The sequence below is a fragment of the Coturnix japonica genome, chromosome 8, assembly GCF_054131305.1.
Source record: "Coturnix japonica strain WE chromosome 8, WE-NBRP24, whole genome shotgun sequence".
Classification (NCBI taxonomy): domain Eukaryota; kingdom Metazoa; phylum Chordata; class Aves; order Galliformes; family Phasianidae; genus Coturnix; species Coturnix japonica.
In genome coordinates this window covers 5,221,381-5,241,649 of record NC_140670.1, presented here as the reverse complement: position 1 = coordinate 5,241,649, position 20,269 = coordinate 5,221,381, and the positions used below count along the sequence as shown (strand labels likewise).

Genomic DNA, 20,269 nt, shown 5'->3' with positions numbered 1-20,269 from the left:
TACCTCCTTTCTAGGAATTAAACTGTGCACCGTCTCCCCGAGAATCTGAGCCAGTAAGGTAGATTTTGCATTAAAAATAGATGAAGATTTTTTGTGAATGATTAGGCAACTTCTGGGCCCTGTTACATCTGCTAAAGCGTTAAAGGGAATGTTGTTATTTGTGAGTGCTCTCATTCTGCTCACAGGATCGGCGACTTTTGTTCCTGTCCTTACTGGGAGGGGGCAGATACAGGTTATTCACTGGATATCTGCCCTTGTGCACAGAGAATAGGGATTATTCAGCACTCCCTCAGAAAGTTTATAATGCCCTGTGATACTCTGATCTCAGAGAAGCAATAAATCTCTAGACAAACAGCTCTCTTAAGAGCCCATTGTGCAACCTGCTGTTTCACTAACAGGACCCACAGAGAGGAAAATCTATATATAAACTCCACCAAACAGGCCCTGTGAGCCACTGCCTGCGAGGTGTTTGCTACAGAGAGCTTCCTGCTCACAAACCCACCACAGCACCTTCCTACCACACAGCATAAACCAAGAAGTTGCTTAAAAGTGTCAATACACACTTAGAATATAAGGATCGTAGAATCGCAAAGGTTGGAATGGATCTCCAAGATCATCTTGTCCAACTGGCCACCTCCCTTAGTACCACATCCCTTAGTACCACAACTAATTGTTTCTCAAACACCTTCAAGGATGCTCTTGAACACCCCTTCATAGAAGGAGATGAGGTTGGTCATCCCTAACAGCATTGCAGCCTTCAGGAAATAGAGAGGAATCCTTTGCAGCACTCTCCCATCTGAAAGATATAAAGTGGGTCACTGTCCCTCACGTTGCATGACCACATACTCCTAAATTGTGGCATGACTTCCATCACCATGCTGGTATCTAGCAGCAGAAGCATTGCTCACATTAACACTGCAGCCTCAGAAGGAGCCCACAGACCAGTTGCAATGTTACCAGTGATGCCATTCCCATAGTGGCTCCCATCTGCTCTGTGCTGTACATTTGGGAAAGTAGAAGCAGAGGGTGGAGGAAGCAGGAATGATGGCCAAGAGCAAATGTATGTGCCATGGGAGTTGAGTTCTCCTGCACACTGGACTATGTGAGCCCTATGAGCAATTCTCAAACTACCCCACTACCACACGATGTCTTCTCTCTTCCATTTGCTTTCCTAAAACTGGGGAACTCACTGGATTCAACTTGATTGGCTTAGTTCAACTTGAGCATCTTGCTCTGTTCTACAGATAATGGAGACAAAGATGCTCAGCATGGTTTCTTCTTTTAATTCACTTCAATGTTCTCTGCTTTGTGCTGCCTGCACTTCCATGTTTCTCCAGTCCAGAGCTGCTGCAGCACTTGTATGGAGCCAGTATGACGACCAGGCCCAGGCAGAGCATAAGAACAGCCTGGGCAAAGTGGTTCAGGGTTTGCTGCTCTTCTGCAAACAGCGAGGAAACAGAACACAAACAGTGCAAAGACAACTCTCAGGTGGGAGCCCACAGGGGAAATCAGTGCAGAAACACCCAAGAACGGCAGACTCGGGCTTATCAGCAGCTGATCCAAGAATAAATGCAGCCAGCAGTGCCGAGGGAGGCTTGTCACCCCAGCTAGTGTCACTAGCTCAGTCACTGGAAGGTGAATAAAATCTGCTCACCAAATACAGAATGCAAGATTGGCACCTTTCAGAATGAAGCGTTCCACAGATTAACAAGTGTAAGCCCTTTGGCATCATCCCTGTAATTTGTCATGCCCACAAAGATACCAGCTCCGACACTGAACTGCCCCAACAAGCAGTTCCTGCTTACGTACCTCGCTCTTCACACATGGCTTTTCATAAACAGTTCTTTAATCCTGTGTAAAATGCAAGCCTGGATCTGCAGCCCTAAAACTATGCTCGCAAGACACTAAATCAGAGTTTTATGAACTACTAAAGCAAAGCACAGCACCGTGTGTTGGAAGCTTGACCACAGACACGGGCTGGCAGGGCACTGGCTGCTGGCATGAGCAAGTTGGCCTTTTATTAAGAGCAGGATTTTTCCTCTTGTTCTGCAATTCAAAACTGCAGGGTTATCCCCAGCACTGGGAAAGCTGCTCAAAAAAATAAAACAAAACCCAAAAGCTCCAGAAGTTACAAAAAATCAGCCACAGAAAGTTCCAGTCTTAGCAACACCCGCTGCCACTGGGGACTGCTGCAGCCAGCCAGAAATCCTGTGTTCAGAACCAGTTTGCCAAAGATTTCACAATGTCATGAGGGAGGCTGAGCCAGAAGCATGATTTGTACTAGCAGAGTTTTGTGGGTTTTTTTTGTATCTTTAGAACACTATGCAAAAAGCCAGGAAAACAAAAAAGCACCTCTCTTACTTTGGAAGAAAGGGCAATCGACATCCTCCTGTCACCCAAGCAGATCACAGAATCACAGAATCACAGAATGACCCGGGTTGGAAGGGACCTCAAGGATCATGTAGTTCCAACCCCCCTGCCTAGCAGGGCCACCAAACATACGCCTTTACTAGATCAGGTTGCCCAGGGCCCCGTCCAAACTTCAGCTTAAGTTCACCAACATGTTTTCATCCTTCTATACAGGACCACAGCACAGGGTGAGGAAAGAGCTTTTTAACTCGCTGCCATCTTTACACCCACCTCCTCCTCTAATGACAGCTTGGCAGCCACCGTCGTGCAGCCCTGACCCACTGGCACACACATTGCCTGCTCTCCACCCACACCTCAGAGCTCACGCCAAACAACTCAGATCTGTGATTTCCAGGACATTTTTTAGTCGCTGCTCCTTGGTGATGCAACTGCTAATGTTCATCATCGTGATTTTCCTACACACCCTCTGGTCTACAGCTGACAGCTCTGAAGGATCCCAGCTGCTCTGGCTGTTGGGATGATGGCCCCACAGAGCAAGTCCATGTGCAGTAAGTCCCATAATCATTAGGGAAAGGGTGGCAGTGAACATTCTGCAATTGCATGGCAGGTTTCTTTGTCCTATTCTTGAGCAGGTACCACCCTCCCAGCACCGCTCAATACCCACACCTCCAAACTAAGTCTTGACAAGGGTCCTTCTTTTTCCTCATCAGACTCTTTATTTTTATCTCTCTTATTTTTTTCCCTTGTATGCCTTAAAAATCCAACACCACTTTTGAGATTTCTCTACCTGCTCTGTAGAGCAACTCTCAGCTGCATTTTGCAGGCAGACTGCAGGCTCTCCTTGCACCTATATGGCATGGCTGCAATAGCAACCAAGAGGTAGTTCAGGAGGAGGATTTAACTCCAAAGATTTGACAGTTTAACTCAGGTTAAAAACCCAAAGCATCATCCAGGCAGGGTAGGTGTGAGGCTCCAAACCAGGAATTCAGCTGAGACAAGGCTTTGACACTGCAGATTGTTCTGCCCATAAAGGTTCAGGTTTCTTTGCACTCACCTTGGATTATCATTTAGTAACAATCGATTTTACAAAGTGAATGGACTTTCTGAAACAAAAGGCGAGGGTTCTTATCATTTTGTGATGCCATACTGCAGTAAAGATATTTATTTATTGAGTGTAATTTTCTGCTATAGTTTTGTCACCTTTGTTCCATGTGATTTCTTGTCCCTTTCATAGACTTTGGCCCCTACCTTTTCACCTTTACAACACTGGGATAAAGAGCTCAGGTCCTGAAGAGACACCAATGGTTCCTTTTCCCTACAGACTGCTGCATTCTGGGGGCTCAGGTGAGGAGGTTTAAAGCCGTGATGGATGTCTTCTTCCAAAAGATTACAGCAAAAAGAAGGGGAAAAAAAAGCATGAAATAGGCAACCTGGTATCTTTGTGGATAAAACTGTCAACGAAGCAATCACTACAGAAGAGTCAGAGAGAGATTAAGGAAAAGCCAAGGACACACCACCTTTCTAGGGGCAGCTGGTGTTACAGATCGACAAGCACAGGCAGGTAGCAGTCAACTCCTATCACAACGTTTTGCCATCTAAGTTCATCCTAATCCTCTTGCAGAGGAAGGAGTATTGCAAGAGAGCTTCTTCTACCTGTACCTTCCCTTCTTCTTCAGACTCCAGGCAGTTATGAACATGAGTTCTCAGCACCAAGAACTTTTTCCTACACACACACTGAATTCATACACAGTACCATGGTGTTTGGCTTCATCATTCACCCATTTTTTTTATTATTTACTGGCTGTGAAACATTCAAGCATTTTTAAACATCAGCAGTGTCCTTGAAAATGTATATTATACCGCAAACAAGGAAATACTAGAAAAGAAGGTCTCTTTCTTAACTGTTTCTTTCCATTTCAAGTCACTAAGAGGACACCCAAGCCCACATTGCCAACTGCTCTCTGGGAGTCCCTTGGCAAAGGAACAGCAAGTGATATCTCTTCCCATGAACCTTAATCATCGTTTGTATCCATGGAACAAAAGGGAAACAGGAAAAGAGTGATTGAGCACAAGCACATCTGCAGCAACCCAACAGAGCTGATCAACCAACTATGCTGCTCCTGGCAGAATAATCACACTGCATGCTTTGTTTTGTAGTGGTTTTGCCCAACAGATGAGGACATTTCACAACAGGCTGCAGGTATGTCTCAAACACACCGTTGCCAATACACTCATTGGTATCCAGCCAGAAGAGGGTTGGGAGAGAAGTGCTTCACATCAGCTCATGTCCCTAAAAAGAGCATCCAGCGGTGGTGGAATTTGTTTCCCTCTGGGTTTCAGAAGGCACGTAAGTAGCATAGAATCATAGAATTACTCAGGTTGGAAAAGACCTTGAAGATCATCAAGTCCAACCACAGCCTAACCAGAACCCTAACTCTAAAAACCCTACACTAAATCATATCCCTAAAGTAGACATACAAGGCAAGAGGAAACAATTCAGACTGCAGTGGGCAGACATTTGTTCTCCTACACAAAGGTCACCTTCTGCTCAGTCTTTCTGAAGCAGTTCTGTGCGAGTAGGTACCTACCCATACATTTTCCAGCCTAGAAGGAGAATCTTCTTTTTCTCTCCGTGGCCAGGTCCAATATCAAGCACAGCTGCTGGACTGCCATGGTGAGTTAGCTGGGGTCTGACATCACTGTAAGGGAAAGGAGTTGGGTTTCTCCAGATGGGTTAACAGCCCTTTAACTTTCAGCAGGATCACACTGCAGTGATATTCATGCTACAGCAAACAAAGTGATGGAGTTAAAAAGAACCTATTGTCATGCAGGACGGAAGCAGTTTCTCATTTACCATGAAAGCTGTCTCCTGTCTAGCTTCCTGATCTAAGGGCTACCCAGGAGAGCTTCTCAAGCCCCACGCCAAAAGCTGGTTTGAAATCAGCAGATGCAACACAGGGAAAAATTAACAACCTAACACAGGGAAAGAGGACTTGAACTTTTGAAGAATTCATTTGATTCCCTCTTCCTTGACTGACCAAGGACACAGGGCACACAGGCAGACTGGAAGGGATGTTCATCGCTGCTTTGGTATGGACATGTTTCACAAGCAGAAAGCACAAAGATTACCTGGAGACAAAGAAGGGGAGAAGCAGAGATCTACTGCAAGGTGACACGTGAGCATCTCACCTACCTCAGCTCCATAAGAAGAACTGTGAAGAACAAAAGGGAGCAGCTTCTGGTATTAATTCTTCAAGCACTGAAAAATCCCTGGAGATCTTTAAGGCTGATAGATTTCCACTGGCTGCAGAGGAAAGACTTGCTGCTCTGCACCACAGCAAGGCCTCCAAGGAATGGAGAAGAGACCCATAATTCTGGGTTATGTAAGAGAAATCTGAACCCTAAAGACATTACCACAAAGCCAAGTCTTGGCAGGACTCTGCATATGCTTCGTGTTTGAGAAGGCTGGAGGCACGTGGCCCCAGGCACTAGTTTATGCAGCAGCGCTGGATCATCAAAGCAGGGTGTGTGTGTGTAACTGACAACACTCTAAATATTATACACACATCTGTTATGCACGAACCCCCACACAAAAAGTGGTCTACGACACCTGGTGAGCATTCCCCATGGCAGATGGGAGTGAAAGCACAAGACCTCTGCCATGCCACAGCAAACAGCCCTCAGCCACACCAGTAAATATAAAAACCAAACCTGCATAATGATTAACCTCTCCAGGAGGGAAACAAAGGGAAATCACATGGAGCTGGACTGCGTCTGGAAAACAGAGCACAACCGTGATCATTTATGTTCAAAAGAACTGAAGTGAAACAAGAGCCAGTACATGGAGGAAATGGTTCAGGTGAGGAAGAAAGGCAACGGGAGGGATTAAGAGAGATCAGCCCATCAGATCTGGCAAAGCAAGGGCTGAAATGCGATGCAAGTGCTGCCTGCAAAGACACCAGGCAGGTAGGTGGCAATGTTGGAAGATGTGCATAGGCTGGAAATCAGGAGACAAAGGTTAACAAACCTTTTGGCAGATATACCAGGAAGCAGCAACTAGGGAATGTTCTGAAAATCAAGAGCTGGACAAAGTTGTGAAAGCCATTCAGGAAAGCAGGGGCTGTGGAAGATCCATCTCAGCCCACGCTATTTTCTCCTCTGCAGTGTCAGAAGGACCACGGTGTCCATGTGCTGAGAACAGAACACTGTTCACCTGACAAAGAGCCGCTACATGTTTCCATAAGCTAAACTTCACATGCATGAAATGAAACACACCTAGTTAAAAGCAGGAAAATAACAGACCACAGCTGATTGTTTGGAGAGGGCTGAGAGCCAGTCAGTTACCTGTGTGTTGGCCAAAGACTTCTAGCACTAGAGGAGACAGGGATTACAGATACGGCTGCTTGAATTTAAATTGCCAAGAAAAAATAGCTGAACAAATGATTAAACTCTTTGTAGGCATGGAGGAGCCAACACTCAGATGGGTAACAGCTTGCAAGGACTGCCCAGTGCAAACTGCTGTGCAAACCAGCCAGGTTTGTTCTACAGAGGGAACGAAACCTGTGGGTACACAACCAGCACCAAGGATAGAGACAGTGTGGGGCTGGATGATCTTTAGGGTTCCTTCCAACACGTGCTATTCTATGATTCTGTGATAACTTAACTCCACCAATGTTAGAATACAAAACTTTTCCTACTTTTACACATATAAACATATGTAACCAAAGAGGTAACATTAAAAAGCCTCTAACAAGAGGAAGAAATATATTATACAGAGGATATTGTTTCCTTGAAAACCAACCATTGAACATTGGTTAATATTTTCTAATGCCGTTAAGACTAACTCAAAAGGAAATACTTCTGACACTTTGGAAGGTAGGAAAATAAAATCACTTCAGCTCTGCTTTTCCTGTTGGTTAAAGCCAAGGGCAGCTGTCCCCTCAGGCTGTCATTAAACTCATGGAGCCCTGCGCTGTTTGCCATTTGGATTCAGTCGCTAATGAATGGCCATCAGGGGATTCAGTCTTCCCAGAAGAAGCTGGGGGTATCAGCCAGGTGCCAGGGGGAATACAACAGATGATCACACAGGTGATTTTCCAGTCTAGTGGGTGGCAGGTTCAAATGGAAAGATAGGAGACTCACAAAGCCACTGCATCCACCACGTCCCATTGCAAGGCAACCTGAAGATTTGGGTTTGGAAAGCAATGGAATAACCTTGTAGAAGAGAAAGTCACTAAGAGCTACACAAAAAGACTCGAAACAACCAGAGATGCACTGCAAGGAACAGCAGTCTTCCAAATGTATTTGAAGCAGAACACAGGCATGGTGGTACATTATGGTTCATTTTTGTTGCTCATAGAACAGGTGAAGAAAGTGTGCCGTTTTATTTCACAGCACTAACAATCCAAAAGTAGTTATCCAAATTCACCCAGTTAGTCCCATAATATCACAAAAGTCATGTTGCATGCAGCAATCAGAGAGCTCCATGCCAGCCAAAACTACAGCAAAATGAGGAAAAAAAATTGAGTTTTCCAGAAACATTAGTAAAGCTTTAGACATCCAAAATTAAATACGTTTCAAGTGTGTTTAATGCCAGCATCCAAGAACACAGTCTAAGTCTTCCATCAATGGAAGGTTCCAGTGTAGGTGAAGTTACTCACGGGGCTGTCACTGGAGGCCTGAGGTGAGGGGTTCTGTCTGGAGCTGCATGCAGGAGGCAAAGGCATTCTTTATTTGCAGGGCTACTCCAGGATGGGCCAACTTGCAGTGCCATGAGAGGTGGCAGCCTGTTTGCATCCTGCTCACTGAGCCAGTGCCCAACTTTATGGGAATACTTTGATCCTGTTTGGTTTTCCTTTTGAGCCCATGTACAAATTTATTCGTGGTTACTGCAGATACATCTGTTATGATGGAGATACAATGGGCCCCTAAGCCAAATAGGAAACAGGCTCTGAAAAGTCTGTTCCCTTGCACAGAATTCTTCTACCAAGCTATCACCTTTAATGCAGAAACAAATGATACTTCACCATAGAAATAATTGTTTGGTTCTTCCACCTTATCTGGGGTTCAGGATTAAATAAAAATCAGTTAGGGCAGCATACTCTTCCTCTGCAAAGAACACAATATCTTTAACAAACACAGTGTCTAACAGAGCAGACAAACAAACACCTTCCACTTATCTCCAGCAGCAAAGCTCACATTTCTTCTGTTCATATCATGAATGGTCACAGGATGACTCAACCAGGAAAAAAAGGAATGTTCAAAGGTGAATTTTCTCAACCTCATGTCTGCTATTTACCAAATCTCACCACCTTTACACAGAAGTTTCTGTCTTCATAGCTTGCCTCAAACACCACCTTGCAATAAAGTTTGTAACAGGCACCTGTCACAGAGTAATTACGTTCAATTGACTCAGTCTCAGAGCAGGATCACGCTAAAAAGGAGACAAAGCTGATATAAAATGGCAGTAAAAGTCATATGCTGGAGCTGGCAGTCATCCCGACCTATATTCCTATAGGTGTTTCAGTACAGCTGTCCTCCCCAGCCACCTCCTCTGTGTAAGAAAAAGACCCACAGACCTAAAACATGCATGAGTTCTACCAAGACATCAACGCTAAAATACCCACCAGCTTTAATCAGTGCCTCTGCTAAGCAGAACAGCAGCCTCCATAGAAGTCAGTGCACTAAGGAAACAGGACCGATGTCCTACTCTATGAAGAGCACATAAGCTACAACGGCAAAAACAGACAGAAAATATCCTCACAGGGATTTCATTCATAAAATGAGACCCTAAAAAACAGCTTTTCAGTTGCTCTTTAACTTAGACATATGTAAAAGTGTTTCTATATAAGCTGTATTAAAAGAAAAAGTGACAGAAGTCCAAGTCCTCTAGAAAAAAAATAATGAACTAAGTCGGCAATTCCTTTAACTTCTAAACTTTAAACTAGTTCAGGTTTCTCTCCCTTTTTCTTCCCTTTCCCTCCATCAGTTAAGTTTTAGGTTTTGCTGATGAGGATACCTAAGTAAATTAGGGTATAAACGTTTATAGTGCCTATGGCACTCCTGTGGTAACAGTTTACACCACCCTTTCACCCTCTCCCCAGTCAACACTGCAAAATACCCCTCACTTTATGGGCTAAGCTCTGGAGCACTTGTTATTTACAGGGCACACATGTCAGGAGCTACCAGCACCATAAAGCCACACCTGCGTTTGCTTTGGGACAGCCTGTTTAACCAGCCATTCCCTTCTGGGCAACGAAGGGAATTTTATTTGACTTGCTGCATTCTGGACATTTCTGGACAATGATCTTGATTTCTCCTTTTTCTGCTCTACTGTTGTACTCTAAAATACTTTCTCAGCAGCAAGTAAATTTATGTGAAGTGCAGATACACTGAAAGATAACCAGTACCTTTGTGCAGTTCATTTCTTTAAAACCAACTCAATTTCAAGAACAAGCTGGTTTATCAAGTGGATAAGGCCTATCTAAGTAATACCAGGTCCTGCGCCTTTAAGTTTGCAGAAGTCAAATCCCAGCCAGATAATTCTCAGTTTGAAGCCTGCCCAGATTTAGGGTTAGCAACTGTTCCAAGCAGCAGGAGGTGCTGGAGTCCTCCAGAAGTTCTAAGGAAACTTTCAGCATTTGAGGAAGACAAAGACATTCAAATTACTTGCACAGCCTCACCTGAATGCCCCAGCCCAACCATTAACAGGAGAAATTGATGGTGTCAAGTGAAAGGAAACACCAGACTGCTCAAAGAACAACTGCTGCATGGCCATTTTTCCTTTCAATAGCTGTGGTATATCTCCCACTCCCTCGTTCTTCCTCCCTTGTCTTCCAGGAGAATTTACTTACCATGATGGCTAACTTGAAGTGCTGGTTGAGTCGATGGGAATTTAAACATAAATCCTTGTCCCTTTACAGGTAGACAGTGCACACAGCAACTCCTCCTGCTGTCAGTGCCAGAGTGAGACGCTCATGTGGTGCTGTCCAGGCAGCTATAGAGAAGTAACACATACTCTCTCCCTCCTAGGGGCTCAGGAAAGGAGTTTAAAAAGCTCACGGGTTTACATTATTCCATGCCTGCCATAGGAAAGCAAGAGCTAGCAAAAAGGCAGCACAAAGCAATACTGAATCAGTTCAAGCACCTTCAGCTCTGATAAAATAAACAGTTCTCTCTCTAAATTCTATCTACAGCACATTCATAAGAGGAATGACCTAGGAAATTACTTGTCTGTACACATAAATATACAGGCACACATTGTCATTCACCACATTTGTTACAAATGCTCAGGGACATCCCTGTTACAGACTTTGGTTTTGTCATTCGTCTTATGTAATAAATAAACAGTGCATTGAGCTGACCGAGACAACCCAGGTGAATAACGGCCGTCAAATCTGGGAGCTTAGAGAGCCGACACAGCAGCAATGTTTCATCCAAAGTGCTTGTTCACAACGTCTGTCGAAGAAAACTGAGCTCAGTTTCCAAACCAGCCCCTCCATTTCATTCCCTCAGAGTTCATCAGTAACAGTTCCATTGAATTTGGGCAATTCACACTCTTCTTCAAAGTGACAGTTTTGAAGGATGTCCTTGTAATAGCTCTTGAGGTCTGCGTACGTAGAGATGGTTTCATTTGAGTGATGAAAGAGCATTAGCTTTTCATTCAGCAACAGCTGCACTTGGTACTCCTCCTTAGAGGTCTTCGCTTGGTCACAGTGGTAGAGCACAAAGACCAGGTTGGCTGCATAAGGCACTATCCGGCCACTGCGAAACTTCCGATGTGCCTGGCGGACATAATTGTTTGCCCGGAGAGGCTCAGCATCTTTGAAGAAGCCCATAAGAGCAAGAAGCGGCTGAAGTGTTTCTGCATGTCCAACTTGTACAATTAAAGGAGAAGAAATGGGTTTGGAACTAAAGAAAAGAAAAAGAGGAAAGGATCAGCAAGAGCCTGTGCTTCAAAGCAAACATACCAGCACCACAGCTGTCAGCAGCGGAGGCTTAAAGAAGTAGACTTTGAACCCGTTGTACTTCAATTTGCGATAAGAGCCTGTTTCGGGATTTCAGTATGTTACAGGCTTTCATTTAATAGACAGAAAATTGAACAGCACCTGAGCTTTCTGACCTATGCCTTGTGCCACTGAAGCTACTGGCTCTTGATATAAACCAGTGAAACACTAGCAAAACCTGGACTTGAGGTGTATACAACAGCAGAAGCAGTCAGTGATCAAACCCCAACAGCCCAACCCAGCCTGTCAGATGGGGCATTACACTTTATCCAGTGGCTCGCAGCAGTTTGGAAGGAGGAGCCCAGGGAGCAGCTGCCCCATGCTTATTGGATCCACCTCCAAGGGGTGCTTGGAAGCCCGGGTCACACATTGTCAGACAAAGGGTAACATTTGGCAGTGCTCCTGCTCACAGGTCACCACTGAAGTCCACCCACAGTCAGGGCATGTCTGGATTGGCCTGGAAAGGAGGTGTTTCCTCTGCTCTGAAGCAATCGAGGAATTCGGGGACTTACCTGCAAACACAAACTCTGACCAGCTTGGCAGGACAGGCTCTGTAATTGCCCACCTGCTACAACCAGCCTTTGTGCACTGTGAAACATGGCTGCTCAGCCTTCTGCCTACCCTCCCTGTACACGTACATACAGACACTCACACTCATCCCTCAGACAACATCATACAAAAAAGAAGAACCAGAAACCTGCCTGTTTCCTGCTCCAATGAAATGTTACAGCCACAGAAATGCTCTGTGTGTTTCCTCCAGCCCACAAGCACCTTTTCTGCATCAAGAGGTGTCCACTCACTGCCCTCCAAAACCTGAGGTTCTGCCTGCATTTCTCCCCATGTTATTCAAGGCCTTCCTCCCTGCCTACCTCATTTAAACTTGTAATGCTTGTGAATCCTTCAGCCTTTTTCCTTCCTGCTCCACTCTTCACTCCCTCATGAAGACAAACACGAAACAAACGAGATCGTTCTCATTCTAATTCCAGTTTCTATTTTGTCTCCTGAAATCCTCACGCTGACAGGTCAAACCACTCGGGAGACAAAACAAACCTCTGCCATTCACAGCAGTGCCAGCGTATTATTTTAATAAGGATTAAAACTCTTTCATTGTATGATACAACCCCATCTTTTCAACAGCCTCCTTGCCACTGTATAATTGAAAATCTCCCTGGACTCTCACCAGCCCAGATGTTTGATTTCTTGTCTAGGACTCCTCAAGCACTCCCTGTTTAATCCCCATGGTCATGACTAGGGTTCAGACTCAGGTTTCTTATTATCTAAGGACAATAAAAAAATCACCAGTAAGGTTAAAAGAGCAACGGTAATGTAATACTTTTAATTACAGTGGAATCAATAAGCATTGCCTATTTGCAGCATGTGCAAAGGTTATTACTGTCCAGATGTTTCTGATAAAGTCAAAACAGAAGCATACAGTGCAATCAGTGGAGTGGCAAACAGTAGCACAAGCTAATCAAATTCTGAAGGGTTGAGATAGCTTCTCAACCTCGATCTTCTCTGAGATCAAAGAATGACGCAGCATTGGCTATCAGTAGCAGACAAAGTTCTCAATATCATACTAATGCTAATGATAATCTAAGCTCCCAAGTAAGCTGAGACCACATCTTATCCCAGACTGACATAACAAGCAGGACAACAGACTCAAACCTCTCTATTTTCAGCTATAGAATGAGTTCTCCATCACTCCCATACCCTAGGTGATTTACTTCTGGAAGGAAAAGAAGAAGAAAGTAAAACTAACCAGAAGAACCCTAAAGAACAGCAGAGAGCAGGGAATGCAGGGGTAGTGGGTAACAGAAATCTTAGGGGTGTTCTGAGTGCTGTTAACAGGTAGGGAAAGAAAAACCTTTGAAACAGTTTTAAGTCCTTGTGCATGAAAGTTTCACTCGTAATAGCAGAACAGACTGCTGTGCTGGCTCATGGTCAGAAGCAGCACCGACACAATGGGCCACCACAAACACTGGTGAGATGAACATTTCCTTCTGGTCCAACAAGGATGTCCATGAGCTCCTTTATAGAAAAAGCAAGCTTGAAAAGCTGTGAAAGAGCACTGAAAGCTCATCTAAAGTTCCGATTAAACAGCAGTGCCTTTTATCTAGTCCCATAGAAGCTAATGACCCAAAGCTAGCTAGGCTTCAATACACTTAACTTCAGAGATACTACAGTTTCAAATGCTCCTTTCCTAATGAACCCACCTCCCACATTCCTCATGCACTCTGAGACCAATTGCACCATGGCAGCGGCAGCACTCTGATGCTAAATATTTGTATGTTAGCTGCCAAGAGCTGGTTGGTTTTTTTCCTGTTGTTTTTGAATTCCTTCGATAAAAGACTCTGACCCTATAAAAATGCTGAGATTTCTTTTCAGAGGGATTCTGAGAAAGGAAGTGTTAGGTAATTAATCTGAACTTAAGTACATTCTGGGAAGTTTCAAAGTCACAAGCAATACCCAGGTCTAGGAAAAGCCACAGCTTCCCAGAGAAGATCCCCTGTTGAAGAAATTTCACCCAGCACTATTCTCTCTGAGCAGATCAAGCAGCTCTTTGGTACCTTATGTATTCACCGTGTAATTAGCAGACAAGGTAACAGCCACCTTAGTCACAAGCTCTCCTAGTACCCCAAAAGGCAGACCCATATGAAGAGGACACCCCCAAAGCAGTCTCATAAGAAGCAACAGGATTTCCTACTAAATGATTCCATAAGTCTTATCGACTGTGTCGGGAATGGATCTGCAGAGAGGGAAGGAATTTACAGGGAATAATAAAAGCTATCAATATATTGGCAAACTAATCTGTTTACATGATGGCTCAGCCTCGTACAATTACAAAGATCAACCTCAATCTTGAACAAAGTTCAGATCAGTCTATTTTATTTTTTTATAATTAATAATAATTTTCCGTAAGGTTCCACTATGGAAAAAAACCAACAGCTCAGGGAAGAGCATTACCCCATTGGCTTCTCTGCCATACAGTTGCATGGTCTGATTGCTTGCTATCCATAACAGACAGACAGAAGAATTTAATCCTTTTCTTTGCACAAAAATAGAGCTCTTTATGGACTTGGACAACTTCCCAAGTATGCCTTTGTAGCACAACTCACCTGGTTTAACTTCACTCCCATAATATTCTTTCTTTTTTCTACTAAATAAGAAACTTTTTATGGGAGAGTCTCTCCAGACATGTCATCACTGCACATACAGCTGCAGATTATTTCATCTGTTGCCCCAAAGTTGTACTATATCATTAAAGATATAGCGATAACACTATATAGGAATAATAACACACATACACAACCAAATATTTTCTATGGCTAAAGATCAAGAGACACAAGGTGTCCTCCTGTGCTGGTGGTGGCAAGATATCCAGCTATTTTTAAAGGAACCAGGTTGCCTAATGTGTACTCAAGCCTTCAGTGCTTTAATACTGCCACCTGACGTCGTGGGATGGGGTTACATGCTCCCTATGCATAAGGCACCTCTGAAGACACAGTGTAAGCAGGCTGCTCACCCAGCTTTGAATCCTGCCAGATCTCCATTCTTCACACATGCACACAAACTCACTACCTGCTTCCGTCTAGGTTAATAACAACACAATGCAAATGAACAGCGATTCCATGACCTGATAATGAACAGAGATGAGGGTGTGGCGGCTCCAAAGGCAGCCATGGGAGCTCAAGGATGAGCTGGTTGGGCTCAATGGTCTTTGAAGGTGTCTTCCAACCCCAGTGATTACATCAGTTGTACTCTGTCATTTGGAGGTCCAGGTTTATTGGTGCCAGCCTCATGGAGACACATGCTTAATTCACAAGGGATTGCAACATCACCCACAATGAACAATAGGGTGACACAGGATGGGGTGCCTGTCTGAACTTTCAGCACTTCAGTTTAGGTAGAAAACCCCAGGAGTTGTTTTTTATGTTTCAGAAGGGCAGAGGGGTTTTGCTCTGCTTGTCTGCTCCCTTTAACCTGCTCTTCATCTCCTCGTTCTGGTTGTATTTTCTGTCTTCAGAGGCAGACACAGCATATATGGAAGCAATCACAGCAGTGTGCTCATCAATCTGTTCAGTTGGATGTTAATGACCTGCTGCCTCATGCATTTTTTATTTAGCTTCCCAGTAGGCTGAAGAAAGGATACAGGAGATACTTGTTTAAAAGGGCAATCTAGTGTAACCACAGCTTTGACTCCTCCACTCTCAAAATGAGAGGGATCAACAGCACTGACAGCCTTAGAAATACAAAATTATTTACATATTTTTGACCTACTTTAGTACCCTAAATTTAGGATTAAAGCCCCAAGGATGCTAGGAATGTAAGTACATCCACCATATTCAACTACTGTTTCAACATCAATATCAAAGCTGAATTCATCAGCCCACCCTTCTCTGAAGACTCTTGCTCGTGCCATCTTTGAGTCTGTCAACAGATACTTGTGAGGTCCAACAACTTCCAGCACCTACAGCATTGCTCCCAATGGGCAGCTTTGCTGTGGATGAGTAAGGATGTGAAACTAAACATCCAAGAGAGAGTTCTTGAGCTGATTGGCTAAATTACTGGCCTCATGTTTGTACAATAAACCTTCAGCCTGAATAGAAAGCTTTAATAGCACAAGAGATATCAAACGCATGTGGAAGGAAAACAAGACTTTCATGCTGAAGTGTTGAAGTAACCAGAAAGCAGAATGCATCACATTGCTTTCTTTAACCCACAGCCTTCCCACTTTCATCACAAATGCCTTTTAACAAAGGCATTTGAAACAAAAAGTTCATTGTTCAGCAGGAAAAAAACCCACCGCTGTCAGTAACAACACAGTAACTGGTTTGTCCCTTGAAGGCCTGGGCAGATCAATAAATTAAAAGATGGAAATAAATCCACTGGGCACAAAAGCATCAATGGGAAATAAAAGCAAAGAACACAAACCTATTTACACTCTACAGTAACAAGGCTCTATTTAGGGTTTTATTCTCCCTATTACAAATTCTCCTAACCAAACTTTCCTAGTCTGAAGTGTTTAATTCCTATTCAAATCCAGCTCAGGATTAACCACAGACAGCTTGCAGTCAACACAAAAGCTTTTCTTCTCTGCAAACTTACCTTCTGCTCTCATCCACCGCTTTGTCCAACTGATGGAAGATATCCTGGAACAAAATGCAGCTGGAGCGACTATTGATGTCGTAGCCATATCCTCTCTTCCAGTATTGCTTCAGGTCATTCAGGTATTCCAGTACCTAAACAGTTGACAAGTTTTTCAGATATGAGAGAAGTAAAAAGCATTACAAGAATTAAACATGCAACAGGAAAAGATAATCAGGACAAATAAAGGCTCTGCCAGTACTTCAGTTGGAATGCAGAAGGTATTTCAGTCCTACTGTTTGATTAACTCACAGCTCTTTGGAGACCAATGCAGCGCTAATGAAGCACTGAACCTAATGAAGGTTGTAAAACAAGGGGCACAGAACTTCTGAGTGCCCACAGAACATCTGAACACTGAGGCATCTTTTGAAGGCTTCTCAGATCTCTCTGCCCTCTGCATTTAGCACCTACCTTAGCATCCTCTTCGCTGAAGAGCGAACACCACGGGGAGGTCACGTTTTTTATAGCCAACTCATAGGAGCAAGTGAGGAAAGCCACTTGAACAAGATCTGCAAGAAATCCAAGAAAGAAATGCAAGAAATACATATTTCAGCTCTTCACCTTACAGTCGGGATGACGGGGAAACAAAACAACGCGTTGCACACTGAATGCTGATGCACAAGTGACAGATGCCAGCTTGTGGGATATCCTTACTACCACAACAGGCATTAGAGAGGCAAGTGGGGGTGTGCCTGCTCACAGCACAGCACTGGTCTCTAAGATACTTCTAAAGATGTTTTCTTTCTGTTGGCCAACAAGAGCTCACTACTGCAGCCCCAGTAGGCTCCATACCTGAATCACAGAATCACAGAATGACCCGAGTTGGAAGGGAGCACAAGGATCATGTAGTTCCAACCCCCCTGCCTGGCAGGGCCACCAAACATACACATTTACTAGATCAGGTTGCCCAGGGCCCCGTCCAACCTGGCCTTGAACACCTCCAAGGACGGGGCATCCACAACCTCCCTGGGCAGCCAGTTCCAGGGCCTAACCATTCTCCTAGTGAAGAACTTCCCCCTAACATCCAACCTAAATCTTCCCTCTTTTAACTTAAAACCATTTCCCCGTGTCCTGCTATTGTCAGCCCTTTCCAAGAGTTTACTCCCCTCCTGGGAGTAAGTTCCCTTCAGGTATTGAAAGGCTGCAATGAGGTCACCCCACAACCTTCTCTTCTCCAGGCTGAACAAACCCAACTCCCTCAGCCTGTCCTCAAAAAGGAGGTGCTCCAGCCCCCTGATCATTTTCATGGCCCTCCTCTGGACCCTTTCCAGAATCTCAGTGTCTTTTTTGTTCTGAGGGCTCCATACCTGCATTCAGCTCGCTGGCCGGCAGACACAGGGCATTCGCCACCTTCTCCAACACCTTCCTCATCTCCGGGCCCTCCTTGAAGGCGTTCACTTGATACATGGCTGTGTCGTTGTCCTCCACGAAGGCCACGAACTTGTCGCAGTGATCAAAGAACCTCATCAGGGCGTCGTTCACTTCGATCTCCGTCTCTGAAAGGAAAAGCAGCGCTCAGAGCGGGGCTCCTTCCCTGCGGGGGGCGGATGAGGATGGCACTGAGGGGGGGGGCCGGCCGGGGAGGCCCGTCAGCGGGCCCCGCGCTCACCGTCGTTGCCGAGGCTGAGTGAAGGCCCGAGGCCGCGCCGGAAGGCCGCTCCGCTCTGCAGGCAGCGGTGCTTGGAGCTGCTGGCCAGCGCCAGGCGGCGGCGGGCGGCGAACAGCGCTGGGAAGCGCGCGGCCAGGCGGCGCGCCAGGTGCTCCATGTCGCGGCGGCCACGCGGCGCCAGCCGCCCGTCGAGGCTCTCCTCGTACCACATCGGCCAGGCGGCCAGCGCGGCGGCGGCGGGGCACGACGGGGAGGCGGCGCGGCGGAGCCGGCCGTGCAGCTCGGCCAGGCGGCGGATCTGCCCGGCCGTGGGGTAGCGGGTGCCGTGGCGGAGCACGGCGCGGAGCTGCAGCGGGGCGCAGGCGGCGGGCAGCCGGGCGGCGGCGGCGTGGGGCCCGAGGGACAGCGGGTCCTCCGCCAGGTGCGGGTTCACCTCCTCGTAGCGGGACTTGGTGCCGAAGTAGCCGCCCAGCCCCGCGCTCGCCACCGCTACCAGGAGCGGCAGCAGGCAGGCGGCGCGGCGCGGAGCCATGGCGGCGGCTGCAGGAAGAGGAGGAGCGGCGCGGCCGCCGAGCTGCGGGCTGCTGCGGGCTGCTCCGGGCTCCTCTCGGCTCCCTTCGCTTCGGGATCCGCGCCCCAGCGCCTCGCTGCCGGCCGCAGAACTGCCGGAGCACGGCACGGGGCGGAGCTGGCTGCCCTGCGGGCGGAGCCGGCTGCTGAGGGGATTGGGGCGGTAGGTGGGGCTGGTGCGGCTGGGAGCATCGTCACCGTGTGCCCAAAAAGGCGGGGAACCTCTTAAAAAGATGCAGCCTGTGGTGTAACACAGTGGGAAGCAAAGTCAGTGGGACAAATGCAAGTGAACGCATTAAGCTCTACTGAAATCACCACACAGAAAGTGTGGAGTTCAGACCCCATCCATAGGGATCACGGCTCAAGTCACTTCTGGCATTACATTATTTAAAGTGCTTGACTGATGTGATGTAGCTGCGTGGGACTCTATATCACATGGCTTGTTTGTCCAGAAAGTAGAGCAGCCTTAGGGCTCCTAACTGCTTTGACCTCTTTACAAGCAGACTTTCTGGTCTTGCATTGTAGCAACACCTTGTGTGGGCAGCTATATCAGGATGGTGAAGTTCTCAAGCTTGGTGAGATGAATGAGGGACTTTGCCATTGAGCAGCAGCAGGTTCAAGCCTGCTTTTACAATGAGGCTTCTTGCCCAGGGCAGCAGGATGTTACAGTGGGAGCGTGACTCCCCCTGACCAGTGCCATTCATCCCCGCATGAAAGGAGGGACAGAAGAGCTTTGAAAGAGCTTTAGAAAAATTCAGTGTCAGGAGTTGATGTGAAACAAATCCAACTGTCCTGTGCCGCGTTCAAAGCCACATTGCATTCAATCAGGCAGGATGAACTGGAGACGGGCTGTTTGCCAGCGTGCTCAGCAGATGTACAGTCATGGCTGCTCAGCATCTCTCTGGATAGAGGTTGTGCTTCTATTGAGTTGTCAATGGTGTGAGCCGACTTTCCTTCTTTACTACTTGCTATCACTCCATAGTGCCTGCATCCCATTTGAAGTCATTGTCACTGCCTTCTTTTTGCCATACAGCAGGTCTCATATTCATTGCATGGACTGCAAACAAATGATGTAGCTCAGCTCCACCCAAAACCAGGCTGAGACTGATGGCAAACAAGGCTTTGCAGAGGAAACATGCTGATTTGTCTGGCACCTTTGCCTACAGCTGGGTTGATCCTCGCTGCGTTTCAAAGTGTGTATTTCAGTAACACAAATGAGGCAGCACGTTGGTCATGGGGCCTTTCTTTCAGCACCCTTAGCTCTGCGACACAAAAGGAAAATGAATAGAAAGAGGTATTCAGCTGTGCTTAGCTGAGTCCTTTTGTCTAGAAAATCCTCAGCTTCCCAGCTGAAATCTGTCATAACAAATTAGAAACTTTTGTCTGCTTCTCCCTCCAAATCAGATCATGCCAGTAGCACTTTTATCTCGGATAAAGGAGAAGGGAGCTGAAAATTGGATTGACTGTTCATTAAGGTTAATCATTTACTTCTCTTTATTCAGGTTGGAAAGTGATGTGTAGGATAGTAACTGTGCGCAGGGGGCTTATGAGAAGGGTAGTGAGACAGTGT

At 46.0% G+C, this 20,269-nt stretch overlaps 1 protein-coding gene across 2 annotated transcripts; it reads right to left on the bottom strand.

Annotated features, from left to right (window-relative positions):
* Window positions 1-7,640: 7,640 nt before the first annotated feature.
* MINPP1 (multiple inositol-polyphosphate phosphatase 1) lies at window positions 7,641-19,270 on the bottom strand. 2 transcript variants are annotated; one of them, XM_085553841.1, is made up of 5 exons: window positions 18,130-19,243; window positions 17,828-18,016; window positions 16,932-17,029; window positions 16,482-16,615; window positions 7,641-11,280 (listed from the first exon to the last, which is right to left on the bottom strand). In XM_085553841.1, the coding sequence occupies exons 1-5, from the start codon at window positions 18,659-18,661 to the stop codon at window positions 10,881-10,883; spliced, it is 1,353 nt and encodes a 450-aa protein (XP_085409967.1). In that variant the 5' UTR covers window positions 18,662-19,243; the 3' UTR covers window positions 7,641-10,880. The 2 variants fall into 2 exon arrangements, with proteins under 2 accessions (XP_085409967.1, XP_085409968.1); XM_085553842.1 differs by lacking the exon at window positions 7,641-11,280 and adding an exon at window positions 11,287-15,510 and having other exon boundaries at window positions 18,130-19,270.
* Window positions 19,271-20,269: the final 999 nt, after the last annotated feature.